This window comes from Nicotiana tomentosiformis, chromosome 6 (assembly GCF_000390325.3).
Source record: "Nicotiana tomentosiformis chromosome 6, ASM39032v3, whole genome shotgun sequence".
Classification (NCBI taxonomy): domain Eukaryota; kingdom Viridiplantae; phylum Streptophyta; class Magnoliopsida; order Solanales; family Solanaceae; genus Nicotiana; species Nicotiana tomentosiformis.
The window spans coordinates 19936173-19951161 of NC_090817.1; the positions used below are offsets into that span (position 1 = coordinate 19936173).

The window sequence follows — 14989 nt, forward strand, 5'->3', positions numbered from 1 at the left end:
TCACTGTCATATTTGGATGGATAAATTTATTAAATAGTTAAATATAAAAATCAGATTAGTATGTGGATAAATTTTATTGTATGACAAATATATACGTAAATAATAAGTATCAATAGTTAATTTATTTTGAGGTATTTAAATTACATATTTTTATGTAAAAATATATTAAATAATTATAAATTGTAGATAACATCATAAAACATAATCGATATCTTATAAATAAATAACTAATAAAAGTATCAAATAATTATATGTTGATAACTAATATCGTAAAGAACAATCAGTATCTTGACTATCTTTTAAATAACTAATATCTTAATTTAAAATAATTAATAAAATTTAATTATGAATTTAAATTCTTACCAATTCATATGAACATAATATAAAATTTATGGTTTGTTGCATTTTTTATAGATATGAGTTTAGAGGGATTTTTAATAATTATTTATACTAACGAATAGAAAATAAAATTTATAAAATATGAAATTATCTTTAACAACTAAGAAAAATAAAAAAAGGAAGAAGTGAAATATGATACTTGCAAAATTATATGGAAGCACACCATAAGCAAAGTGTTAGAAGGTTGGAACAAGAGGATAAGAGAAATGAAAGAGAAATATAGCCTAGTTGATTTGAAGTACCTCATAAGCATTAGGTGCTGAAAAACACTTTAAGTACTGAAACTGATTTAATAAATAAGCAGTTATGTGTTTGGATACAAATGCTGAAATTGATAATAAGCTGCTGTAGTATTTGATAAAAAGTGCTGATAAGCTCTTTTTCTGTTAAAATGACTTAAATAACCTTATAATTGTTTACACTTATAAAGGCGTAATTTCTTCAAAATTTTAAATTTTAGATCGATTCAAATACAAAATATTCTATTTGTCATTTTATTTTAAATACAATTGTGTTTAGATAAGATAATTTTTGTGATAAATATAATTTATTTTATGATAAGCATATAATCATAAGTTATAATAATTAATAAATTGACAAAAGTTTCTCAGTAAAAAATAAACCTAAATATGATAAAATATTTGAAGGGAAACAAACATTGTCTTCATCACCACAACACTTAGAAAATAATACACCAAAAAATTGATATGTCCTCATTTATTACATACAGTTCAAAAATTAATATACAATTATATTGATACAAATATGCTAAGGAATAGAGGATTCGCTTATCTTAAATAGTCAATGAGAATTGCAGACTTGAAGAGGCGCGGGACGCGAGGGGGGGGGGGATAGGTTGAAAAAATATTTGAGGCAATGATTATCGATGTAGGAGTTTTGTTCTAAAAAGAATATTTTAAGGATAAAATAGTAAAAATATTGGTCAAACTTAAAGTGTTTATAAGCTAAAAATCCATAAGCTGGGGTGACCGGCTTATGGCGTTTGGCTTATTTTTGACTTATAAGCACTTTTAACTTTACCAAAAGCGTAATAAGCCGAAAAACACTTATAAGCTGGTTTGACCAACTTATAAACTTAGCCAAACACCCTCATAGTATAAAAGGAATAGTACTAATAATATATTTGAAAAAAATAAAAATAAAAAATAAGAAAATTCCATTAGCTTATAATTACACTTGTGTAATTATTACTAATTTTTACCTCCTCCTGAGAATTAAAGAACATTACTACACTCTTTCAATTATATTCGGTTTCATGCTGACCAAACATGAAATACTTGGTCAGAAAAACATGCCCAACTAAGTACTTACACATAAATTTAATTCTTCGATAGCTTTCCAAACATGCTCAAGGATTTAAGCTATATAGTTAATAGTGTAAAAGTTCTACCATAAATGTAAATTTGATCTGTCAATATATGTTACTTTTTTTAATTTTAATCTATCCATATTTGTTAAATAAAACTATTAAAATCGTACAAGTATTCTACAATAAATATATAAATATTTTATATTATTAGTGCATATCATTTATAATTATGTTACAAATATTCTACAATAATTATATAAATATTTCTATAGTATTAGTGCATAATAAAATCGTACTGGAAAAAGGAACTTTTGTTCCTCTCGAAAATACAAGCTGACTAAGCCGCTGTGTGTCTATTGAATCATATTCTTTCCTCCTCTATTCATCTTTGTTCTCCCGTTCGGAATTTGTAATGCATTGTTCTCTCTCTCTCTCTCTCTTCAGCTTTCTTAAATTTTAACTCCTTTCTGTGATGCAACCCGTCATTCCTTTCTGATTTTGCACTAATTTTGTCTTCAACACTTAAATTCAAGTTTGTGAAAGCTCTGACTACTTTTTGAGAAGAGAAATAAGGATTTCGACTTAGGTTCTTCAACGCTCTAGCTTTGCTCCATCAAGGTATTGGGAAAGTATTTTTAACGGTGCTTGATTTGATATTTAGGCGTTTTTGGAGAATTTTACTGTGAAGACCGGTATATTGAAGTTAGGTCTTTAAATTTTATTGTGCCTCTGCTTGCTTGTTTAAGCTTCTGTGTTATTCTGGTATTTGCATCAGAACACTATGTTAGAATTTCATATTTTTTGCAGAATCTGTTCAATTTTAGTAGTAATATACTGCATGGGGCAAACCTTAAAGATCTAAGCTTTAAACATTAAGCTTTAGCATGCACTTATAGTAATTGCAGTTGCAGGGATAAATGGGATAATTATATTAGTGTAATGACTATGTAGGGATGTTGTTTCGCAATTATTTGGGTTCTTTCTTGCTTTAATTCCATTTATCTAGCTGTCCTACTTTTTTGACAATATCTCCAGTTCTCCACTCTATTTTTAGTAGTACAAAACATCAGCAATATGCAGCTTATGCTGGAATATTTTCCAATTCAATTTGTTTTTTCCTTGTATCCAATTGTTTTGCTTTTTGTTTATTTCAATGAATCTACATGACCAAAAAACAGAAAAAAAAAATACAAGCTTTACTTTTTCACCCAAAGGAGGAGTCAAACTTTCGGTACGGACTTCCTTTTCTTCAAGCTGGTAGCCTTCAGTTTACTTTCTCCACCTCCTCAATAATTAGTTAAGTAACTTTATTTTCGCAGTTGCGTGTTGCAGCCTTTCTTTGTTGTCATTTTCTTAGTTCCTCAACTTTAGACACAGATCATTAACCTTTTTTCTTTTTGTTGAAACAGTTACTAAGAGTTGATTATTCTTCTTGTGATATTTCCAGTGTCCTCAAAAATCTTGGGATTTTTAAATGCGGGTCAGATTTGTTGTTTATTTTTTTTAATTGATATACATATATTATATACGGTTATACATATATTATATATAAATTTTATATATATATATGTGTGCATGCTATTTTAAGTTGCGGCTACTTTTTGTCTTTGAATTTTTTGTCAAATCTTTGGCCAAGTATCCTTTTAATATTCCCCTTTTCCTATGTAACTACCTGCTTCCCATATTATTTTTTTTACAAGAGTTTTACATGTGCTTCTTTCTCAGAATGAAGCAACACCTAAAAACTCTTCTTCTCTACCTGCTAATAACCGTACTTTCTAGTATTCAATCAGCTTCAGCAACTGATTTTGTCTTCAATAGCTTTATATCATCAGATATGTCAAGGTATGGGGATGCAACATTTGAATCCGGAATACTTAGTCTTTCCATTGACACACCTTTCTATTCAGATGGTAGTGCTCTATACCCTTCAAAGATTGTCACAAAAAAAAACAAATTCATCTTATGTTCTTCCCTTTTCAACATCTTTCATTTTTTCAATGGCACCTTACAGGGACAGGCTACCAATTACACTTGGCGGTGGCATAGTTTTCTTGTTTATGCCACACACAGGTATTAATGCTGCTATTTATTCAAATTTAGGTTTCATAAATGGAGATATTCCCAATAACCAAGTGTTTTGGGTTGAGTTTGATGTTTTCAAGGATCAAGAATTCAATGACATAAATGATAACCATGTTGGAATTGATGTCAATTCTCTTGAATCAGTGTTTGCTCATGAAGCAGGCTATTGGCCTGATAAGTACAATAAGTATAATGATAATGGTAGCCTAAATGAAAAATCTCTCGAGACTTTAAAGTTGAATAATGGAAGAAACTACCAAGTTTGGATTGACTCTGCAGATTTCCACATTAATGTGACTATGGCACCAGTTGGTATGAAAAGGCCTAAGCAACCTTTGTTGGATTTCCCTCTGAATCTTTCTCAAGTTTTTGAGGACGAGATGTATGTGGGGTTCGCAGCATCCACTAGAGGTCAAGCTCAAGGTCACAAGATCTTAGGTTGGAGTTTTAGTAACTCGAATTTTTCGATAAGTGATGCTTTGATCACTCATGGGTTGCCTTCATTTGAGCTTTCTAATCCAGTTTATCGATCGAAGGGATTCATTGCAGGTATGACAATGTCACTTTTCTTTCTTGTTGTGGTCACTTCTGTAGCTTCATTATTTCTGATTAAGAGAAATAGGAGAATAAAAAGGGAAAAAGAGGGTATGGAAGATTGGGAATTTGAATATTGGCCACATAGGATTACTTATCAAGAAATTGATGCTGCAACAAAGGGTTTTGCTGATGATACTGTGATTGGAATTGGAGGTAATGGGAAGGTTTATAAAGGGGTTTTGGCTGGGGGTTCAGAGGTTGCAGTAAAGCGCATTTCTCATGAAAACAGTGAAGGGGAAAGGCAATTCTTGGCTGAGATTTCAAGTCTTGGTAGGCTAAAGCACAGAAATTTGGTGGCATTAAGAGGCTGGTGCAAGAAAGGTAGAGGCAGCCTGATTTTGGTTTATGATTATATGGAAAATGGGAGTTTGGATAAAAGGTTGTTTGAATGTGACGAGAGAAACATGTCGAGTTTTGAAGATAGAATTAAGATTTTGAAAGATGTGGCATCAGGGGTTCTATACTTGCATGAAGAGTGGGAGGCAAAAGTGTTGCATAGAGACATTAAGGCTAGCAATGTTTTACTTGACAAGGAAATGCATGCAAGAATTGGTGATTTTGGTCTAGCCAGACTGCATGATCATGGTCAAGTGGCTAACGAGTCTCGAGTTGTTGGGACAGTGGGTTACCTGGCGCCAGAGTTTGTCAAGACTGGCTATGCCTCCACGCAAACTGATGTGTTCAGTTATGGAGTTCTAATATTGGAGGTGATGTGTGGAAGGAGGCCAATAGAGGAAGGCAAGCCACCTTTAGTGGATTGGCTGTGGGAACTAACGGAACGGGGTGAATTGAGTAATGCCTTTGATAATCAATTAAGGAATAATGAAGGATTTAATGAAGAGGAAGCCTTAAAGGTATTGCAATTAGGCATGATATGCACGAGCCTAGACCCCAAAGTTAGGCCAACCACAAGACAAGTAGTGAAATTCTTTGAAAGGAACTGTGAGGTAGATGAATCTGAAGCTGAGGACATGGATTTATACCTTCTGGAAAGTATAAGACCTAATACCATGTTGACCAATTATTGTTCTTCCATGTCTATTTCTTGGACAAATACTCTAGTGGAGGGTAGGTGAGTTTAATTAATATCTCTGCAGACTGCAGAAGGGTATAAAATTGTTAGTTTTTGTTCATTACTCTGCTCCTTGTTATACCTTCATCTCTTTACTTCCAGGGCTTAGTGTTGGTTGAATTGGCATTAATGCTGCTTCATGAACCAATTATATACGATGGCTAAAGAAAAAGGGTTGGTTTTGAGATATATATGTAGTCGTTTCTTTTTTATACGTTAGGGGAACGTTTGGTATGCTGTATAAAATGTTGTACTTCATTGTCTAGTGTTTGGTATTTGTTATTAATTTCTGCAAGTTAATCCTTGTATGAGTAATACATCAATTCATGTATTATTTCATATCTAATGCAATATGAGATAACAATACTTGTATTAGTCATACCATGTTTAAAGTTCCTTTATAAGACAAAACTGCCCTTAATTATAAGTTTTCTCCTGATCAAACCTCATTTAGGATACTAAAATCCAAGGGTATAATTGTAAATAATATTTTTATGGTTTTAAAATTTAAACCAAACATAATTTTAGGTTATTCAGTGTATATCCAACTTTTAAAACATCCGATAAATAATTTCTTCTCTTTTGTTTTTACAAGAAATTTTGGTCCTTATCTTCTTTATTTTTCCCCACAAGATATGTTAATGATCTACACATGAAATTGACGAGCGTTAATGTACCAATGTATAACTAGAGTTCGCACTTGTTCAAAATAGTATAAATAATATCAATCCCATGAGGATTAGGTTTATATTGTGCTATTCGATATTGCTTTACTGGTATTTGATAAATCAAAAAAGTTGAGGAATGATTGTTGACTAAATGAAATAAAGTAAAGAAAAAATGAAACATGTACAATTAAAGAGAAAGGTTTCTAATCAATTGACTAAGATAATAGAATATACACTTCACCTATGATTATAACTTATAGTGTTCATTCTCCTCCAATTCAATCTTCTCTAAATTATGAATTTGTCTTTCGAGTACACTCAACTATTACGAACTTCTTAACTAGAAGTACTCCTCTCGATTTACTAGAAGATATGCATGACATGGACCTCTCTCCTTACATGTAGCTTTCTCAGTTGTTTGAAGTGGGATTAAAAAGAGACAATAGGGATTAAGTGGGGAAGGATTTTGACTTGAATTTGAAGGGATAAGCTTTGTTTCATAGCAAAGACTTGAGGTGATCAAAAGTTGTATAAGGAATAGTCTTTTTTTATGGTTTGATCAAAAACCAATTGAAGCACGACTAGTGGCGGACGCACGATGTTCATCGAGGAAATTCAAAAATAAAAAATAAAAATAAACACACCAAGAAGCTATGGGGATTCAACATCTAATATATAGTGTAATTTTCAACGAAGGGGGTTCGGCCGAACACCGTTCTGCTCACCTAGCTCTGGCCCTATGACAATGGACGCAACGTGCTAGCAGGAGATGTAAGTGCATCCATTATTTTTACTCAAAATGCACACAAAATATAAAAGGAACACCAATACATACAAATAATTAAATAACCAGATTTCACTATATTTCCTGCAGATGATTAGTATTTCATAATATATGCCAAGAATCCATCAACTGGTATCAACCAATGAAATTTGTCTATCTTGCATCTAATATTGAAAAAATTTTGTTTGCCTCACATTTAGCTCTCTGAGGGAGGATTATTATCCTTCGCAGTAGATGCGTATTTATTGAGACTATTGGCTTCTTTGTTAGAATATCCATCTACGTATAGATAGACTAAACAGCATTACTCGAAAGTTACTCCAAACAAAGAGAAACTAAATTCAGTATTTTTTAGAAGACCTGATACTACACATCCATATTAATCATTTCAACTTTAGTTCCAAATTAGTTCAGATAGGTGGATTTACCTCATAGATCCATGATTTTACAATTGCATAAAGTTGCGCGATTATGGAACTGAGAAATAAACTTCACTTTCATAGGGGACAAGGTGTTTTTGATGTCCTAAAACAATAAGAATATATGAAGTTGATATTTCTTCCTTCTTCACCACCAATCTCTAATATTTTGTTGTTGGTTTTTGGATACAAAGCTAAACTACTTGTCATTTTTAATATGCTAAGCTAATTGAGTATTATAATTAGGTTATTATAAGTGCAGAGTCTGAGATTGGGGTTAGGGTTCAACCATTCTTGAACATCATCTCTCTGGTTTTGAATTGATCAGTCGCAATCACCTCATTTGAGAGGCAGCTGCTGCATAGGGACAGACTGTTTTCCTCATCTCTTTCCTCCTTTTAATAAACTGTAGCTCTGGGGAACTTGATCTCGTCACTTGTTTGGAAGACTTGCTGTGTGTATATAGATTTAAATGTCATCTTAGTGTATGAGGAAGACAAGGAAAAGGAAAGGTGTAAAAAAGAAACAAAAAAGATAGTACAAAATTTCCAATATGCATACCTTTGCGGTATGAAAGGATGATCAAAGTTAGGCATAGGTGTTGCATGGTGCACCAAACTTCTCCTTAGTTGTTTCAAGGCCTTCTCCTCTTCCATCTATACATTTCGGAAATTAGAATTAGTGTACAAACTTTTAAGTGTCTATGAATAGTGTAAGTTGATAGTATGGGCAGCATACCATTCTTGCATTTTCTGCTTCCTCTCTATACCGCTTATGCATAATTTCTTTCTCCTCAATCTGTAGAGCAACTTATAAGGTGAGTGTGCAAGAAACATGCGAAAGTATAAGAACGTCCACAGGGGGGGAAAAGATTACCTTCTTATCAAATTCAGCTCTGTCAGCAGCACGGTGATCTGCATGTAGATTGAATTCCTGAACCTCAGTTAAGGGTTTCCGTTCTTTCTCCGGAACTGGAATTGGGTCCCTGCATTATTAGGTAGATAATATTAGCCATCTTTCAGTATTACTAAAACCAGACTGTAGAAGATTTATTCTTCAAAGTTCTTACTCAATCAAGACTGGCTGTGCCTTGAATAATCTCATTTTAGCTTCTTCCTCCTCCAATCTCTGCTTTTCTTCCATTTCCCTTCTCATTTCCTGTTCATGCCTAACGAGACTCTCAAGTTCGAAAGGTTCTGGTTTTGTGCACGCTTTTGGTTCTGGTTTTGGTGGAATCTGGCAAAGGATACCATAATAAAATGAGCAAACTCAGGTTTGTGAAGAGGGTTAACGATAGATATCAAAGAAATTGGTACAGAATTTTCATACCACGGGATAATCAGTGGTGCAAGGATACGGAGTTGCTTTGGGATTTCTGGACCTTTCTTCCTCCATCTGTTTCTGTAGAACTTCAGTAAACAACTTCCTCTCCTTCTCAACCCCTCGCTCCTAAATATTCAGGAAAATGCCAATTTAAGAGGAGTTATTTTTTCAGCTAAGAAAAGAACAAAAACGTAAAATTATCCGAGGCATACCTCAGTGTAAAGATGAAAAGGATTTGGTATAGTGTTTCTCGGAATAGTCTTGTCATTTTGAGATTCAGAATTCAAGGAAAGCTGAAAATACGGAACAAAACAATGAGAAACAGGGGAGGTAGTTAAATAAGCGAGAAGTTCAAAAAGAAATATGATTAAAACCTTGTCAAAGAGATCATCAAAGTTTGTTGGAGTTGGTGGAATCCTTTCATCTGTAGCAAAGTGAAATTCTTGAGGCACAGTCACCTGCTTCCTTGTGTTGCAGAACACTCCCAAAGCTCCTTTACTTTCAAATATCTGCAGTTTGAAAAAGTAAGGAAAATTGAAAAAGAAAAAATAGATCACCAGAAGAATCCAGTAGGCGATAAGCGCGGATGTGGTTACCTTCCTATTCAAAGGCCTTGCCTTGAAATTGGGAGCTTTTTCAAGTTCATCCTTTTCCAGTTCTTCTGTGCTTTTAATCTTTGGAGGCCGTGCTCTTAGTGCTGTTATAAGAACAGGTGATTTAGGCGCTGTAATATGCAGCTGCCACTGATGATTCTGAGATCAAATGATTTTGTTTCCAGTCAATAATTAAAGCAAGTTATTGTTTTCATTGAGTTATTACAGGCAGTACTTGCGTTACCTGAGAAGATTCTATTGATTGAACTGAAGTTGTATCTGCATTCTTATTGGCCCTTGCCATTGTTTCCAAGCGAAACTCCTGCACAAGGTAAAGATATTAAAATGGAATGCTCCTGGTAAAGATATTAAAATGGAATGCTCCTGGTATGCAACTTTCCTCTCAAATCGTTGCTTTCTTGGAAATCGGTATACATACTATACCTTAAATTCTGGAAGTTGGGGTATACTTTTAGGTAATGCAGCTTGAGTTGGAGCTTTCATAATCTGTTTATCATATATATAAAACAACGTCAGATGGTACGGACAAAAGAAAAGATTAAAAACCAAAGGTGTGATTGCTGGTAGAGTTTTGAGTTTCCATAATCAATTGCCAAATACTATGTGTAACATGAGCTACCTTTTTATTAACTGGGCGAGCCTTAAACTGTGGAAGTTTGGCCATCATTTCTTCCTCAAGCTCAGCTGAACTCTTCACTGTTGTTGGACGGACGCGTTGAGCTGTTTTAAATTTGGGTTCTTTAGGCCTGGTTATTGTAAGTTGAGGCTTCCTCCATGCTGATTCAGTTGGATTATCCTGGGTAGAATTGCTTATGCACGATAGTGACATTTTTCTTGTGCTAGATTGGAACTTCATCATCATTTCTGCTGTTGAAACAAATGGCGCAACAGGTTGTCGTTGCCTAACATACATCTTTACAGCATAAAATTTAAGTTAGATTGAGAATATTCAAATTTGCATGTAACTAGATGCAAGAAAAGAGAGAGAGTCCATGATAAAAACCTTTCTCTCCCCTTTTTGAGCTTTAGCTGCTGAAGAGGATAAGTTAGAGCAGCTGTTGTTAGCTACCCCAAGTCTTGTTTTATGTGGCAAATGTTGGAGTTTGATATCAAGAATCTAGAAAATTTGGGAAGAAAGAAACAGCAAGATTAGATAAAGTACGAAATCTTCCGCATAATGCACATCCAGAGAAGATATAGAGAGGAGACTACCTTTCTGGATTTTCCCTCTTCTAGTTTTTGTCTCTTTATTGCTTGGTTTTCTTGAGCAAAATTTGGAGTTCCAACAGAACTTTTCATGATTGATTGCCTGTGCAGCAGCAAATGAAATCCACCAACTTTATTGGGACAAAAACATGTTTGTGGCCAAAGAACAGCAAGAGCATTAAGAATATCAGAGTCACAACAAGCTACTACAGCAGTAAGTCACTTACCTTTTACTCCCATGTGACTGTTGCGATTGAGTTTTTGACTTTAATTCTGAAGGGTTTCTAAGTATGCTTGCAATCTTTTTGGCTGACTGTTGCCTCTTGGAATCAGTATTCCGCGAGCCATTCTTCTGAGATGATATCGTTGGTGGTTGTGGCGTACAAGTTTCTGTCACACGAAGGTGCTAAATTAGATGCTTTATCAGCCAAATCATTTCAAGACGAAGGGGGGAATAAAACGAAAGGGACTCATCAAAAATGGGATCGATAGAACTACTAACCTCGGACAGTAGATTGCATCTCTTTAGATTCCTGGAATTTTATAAAGCACACAATAAGATATAGGTTTCAAAAGGGGCATATGGTGCTTCTGCTATACAAGTTATGGACGCATACCGGATCAGGAAGACTTGTACCATGTTCTGGTCTGATCAAATTTGGTGTTACCTCTTCCTTATTTTCAGAAGAAGTGAGCTCAACCGCAGGCCTGTTTCAGACAGTAAAATAAGTACATTGAAACCCAAATAGAACATAATTCCAAACGAGATAAGAACCCTGAAGTTTTTGCATTAATGTAAAGTTGTTGACCTTGTATTATCCTGCAATTCCTCAGCATCAGTGAAATCACATAGGCTCTCAAGTTGAACCGTTCTACCAGTCTTGATTCTTGGCATAAAAGCTGGACAGATCAACACAAAAAGAATAAAATCAACATGTCATCTCATATTGGTACTCTAATAATAAAAATACTAAGAAATCAATGCAGCAACATAAACACTCCTATTTCCTGGGACATCATTACCAATCTCCACTTACAGTGCATACAACGAAACAGAAGTATTCCATGGATAAACACAGTTGAAATGGTAAGAGAATTATCCCATCGATAAACCAATGTACAAATTTTCCTGCAACTAATTGGCACCCTCAATTTTTCATCTCTTGAAGTACAAAATAGGCCTCAAAATTGTGTGACATTGAATTTGCATTCTGAAGGCTATGTCAGTTGTATACTGAAAAACGTAACATTCTCTTTTTCTAAAACCTTTTCCAGTTCCAAATCAAACCTACCTAATCAGCCGGACATTGTTCAATGGGATCAAAGCTTAACCCAACCCAACAACAATAGGGGGCTAAGTATTCGGTCTTGGTTGGTTTCACAGGGTAACAAGACCAGTAATTGTTGTGAAGCACAAATGATAATTTCTTAAAGTTCCTTATACACTAAACTACTGCGCGTGTACTTGAAGCTTTTCACAGCCAAAATCAAATGGGGAGATCGGGATGCTGCAGCAACAACAACAACAACAACAACAACAAACCCAGTGTAATCACACAAGTAAGGTCTGGGGAGGGTAGTGTATACGGTAGTGTGTACGCAGGCCTTATTCCTACCTTGTGAAGGTAGAGGTTGTTTCCGGTAGACCCTCGGCTTAAGAAACAAGAAGGTAAAATGGTGAGATTGGGATGCCTCTTAAAGTATATATATAAGACTTAATAAGGCATCTGAACTACCCAATAGCTGTCTATTTCACATTGACTGGTATATTATAACGGATTCCATTAAGTTGGGAGAAAAAAAGTAAATCAATTTGGGGGAAATAGCAAAGAAGCAATGTGGAGGTCAATGAACCTAAATTTAACATCCAATTATATCTAGACTCCTATCTGTATCACCATTCTTCAACCATTAAAATTTTGGACGAAGTAAATTTGTGCAAGTAACATAAACATGACCAGAACTCAGACAAAGTAAATTAAAGAATCCGCACTTATCCAACTGCCAAATTAACTCCGAAATACGAAACCCTATAAGTTTAAAGGGTCGAAATCAAAAGAACCTAATTCTTAAATATGCAATACAATTTACCTGTATTATAAAGGATTCCATTAAGTTGGAGGAAAAAAAAAGTAAATCAATTTGGGGGAAGCAACAAATTATCAATTTGCATTTCATGTTTGTAATGAAATATAAAGTAACTGTAATTAAGTTGTGAGTAACATAAACATGATAAGAATTCAGACAAAACAAAATTAAAGAATCTATACTTTATCCACTACCAATCTGTAAGACATACAAAACCCAGGAAGTGTAAAGGGTCAAAATTTAAAGAACCGTTAAAGTTTAATTAATATATGAAACGTACGAGAAGGGGCGTAGCTGCTTGTAATCTGGAACCAATGTTCAGCTTTTCGTGTGTCCTCTTCTGTTTCTTCATCAATGAAATTATAGTATTTTGGTGCTGAGAACTCGTACGCCTCGTCGATTATGAACAAGTTCGGATCATCTACTACTGTTGCCATTTGTTCCAATTTAGAGAGAGAGATTTGTGGTTCTGTATTTGATATTTGTAAGATTTGTGAGTAATATTTTTGTGTTCAACGGTCGAATTTTTCTTTTTAGAAAGGAGAGGCGACTGTTGGAACGAGGCCACTCTAGTAACGGGCCAACGGCTATAATCGATTGTGATTTGTGAATATATAGACTCAAAGGGCAACGACGTCGTTTGGTCAGGTGTCCTAAATTCAGGCTAAACTAAATGAAATGAACGTTTTTCTAACATTTGGTTTTCTTTTTATCGCTTTATTTTCATTTGATCATTTTGTCTCAGTTTATGTGACAGGCTTTCTTTTTTAGGTCCGTTTAACAAAAAATATACATTTCTATATTTTGAAGTAATCTAATTGTAAAATTCCCGCGAGACAAATGTCTATAACAACAACAACAAACTCAGTATAATCTCATAAGTAGGGTCTGAGAAAGGTAATGTGTACGCAAACCTTACATCTACCTTGTGAAGGTAGAGATGTTGTTCGCAATAGGCCCTGGGCTTAAGAAATACTAAACAGGAAGCAAGTCAGACAAATGTCTATGGGTTATTTTAGACCACAAGTTTTTTTAAATTTTTTTATATAAACTTAAGGCCACATAAAATGCGATGTAGTTAGAAGTAGAAAAACACAAAGGGGTCGTTTGGTTTGAAGACAAGTTATGCAAGAATTAGTTATGATGAGATTAGTTATATTGAAATTAGTTATGCTGAGATTAGTTATTATGGTATTATTTCTTATTGACTGTTTGGTATGTTTATTAATCTTAAAATTGTAAATTTTACTGCTTTATCTTGAATAACTTATCTTGGGATTATTATTCCATCCTCTGGCAGGTATAAGTTATCCTGGTACTATTTTTTTAATTTTGGGATAACTTATCCACGATTAGTAACCAAACAAGAGATAAGATGATACTAAATTTTTATCTCAGGATTATTTTTACTTATCCATTATACCAAACAACCCGAAAGAGTAAAAGGGGTATTAGACCAACACCCATATATATATATATATTAAAATTGAGAAAAGAGGGCATACCCTCAATTCTTTTTTGCTTTTAAGCTATCTATTTACTTCTAGTATTATTTTGAATATAATGATCCTTTTCTATCTTCTTAAATTTTTAGAATGTAGAATATCACGTGTATAATATACACCCAATCAACACCGACCGAAAGAAAGAAAGAAAGAAAGAAAGAAAGAAAGACATATTTCTACGAATCAATAAGGGGAAAAATTTATATTCTAAAGATTTATATAAGCTTCTAAAATCTCCTTTTCACATGCTCAAACTATCTCAATCTCGCTTCTCTCATCTTTCAAATTTAATTACTACCAAACTCATCTAGATGTTGAATTTTCTTTTGTTGATTAATTTTTTCTTTTACGGGTAAATATTTACTTGGAAGAGAGTCGCAATTAAGTCCTTCTTCTGTTAGGGTGTTTCGGGTGGGAGTATAGTCAACAGGCTTTAGAAATGTTGTTAATATGTCTTCAATTTATCTGTTATGACATATACTCTAACCAACATTAGAGCTCCTTAACATCAGATAATATTTATGATATATATAAAGAACAGAAGAATAGAACAATAAATAAAAGACTTGACCAATTTTTCCTGTAACGCCTACATCATTTACTATCACTAACTTTATAAATTAAGCAAATACAAACACAACTCGACCATTCTCAATTCCTTAAACAACTCAACAAAATTTTGAAACCTCTTTAGCAACTATTATAGTAATGGCCTATTTTGTGGCTTTTCTTGTGTTTTTTCTAGCACTTTCAACAACAAGCTTGGCTTGTGATCTCAATTCAGACAACTGTTCAGATATCAATAGTAACTTCACCTTGTGTGAAACTTTTGTTGATGGGATAGATCTTACACCATCATCTCAATGTTGTGATTCTCTAAACAATCTAAATTTTATAGC

The 14989-nt window shown here is 33.8% G+C and overlaps 1 protein-coding gene and 1 pseudogene across 1 annotated transcript; one reads left to right on the forward strand and one right to left on the reverse strand.

Annotated features, from left to right (window-relative positions):
- Positions 1–2073: 2073 nt before the first annotated feature.
- On the forward strand, positions 2074–5746 carry LOC104118561 (L-type lectin-domain containing receptor kinase VII.1-like; annotated as a pseudogene).
- Positions 5747–7238: 1492 nt separating this feature from the next.
- On the reverse strand, positions 7239–13169 carry LOC104118562 (protein TPX2-like). Its single transcript, XM_009629831.3, has 19 exons — positions 12866–13169; positions 11307–11397; positions 11115–11205; positions 11000–11030; positions 10725–10887; positions 10504–10600; positions 10295–10408; positions 9911–10204; positions 9715–9777; positions 9515–9592; positions 9274–9429; positions 9052–9186; positions 8890–8970; positions 8684–8803; positions 8424–8590; positions 8231–8339; positions 8093–8152; positions 7916–8010; positions 7239–7806 (listed from the first exon to the last, which is right to left on the reverse strand). The coding sequence occupies exons 1-19, from the start codon at positions 13020–13022 to the stop codon at positions 7689–7691; spliced, it is 2220 nt and encodes a 739-aa protein (XP_009628126.1). The 5' UTR covers positions 13023–13169; the 3' UTR covers positions 7239–7688.
- Between the last annotated feature and the right edge of the window lie 1820 nt (positions 13170–14989).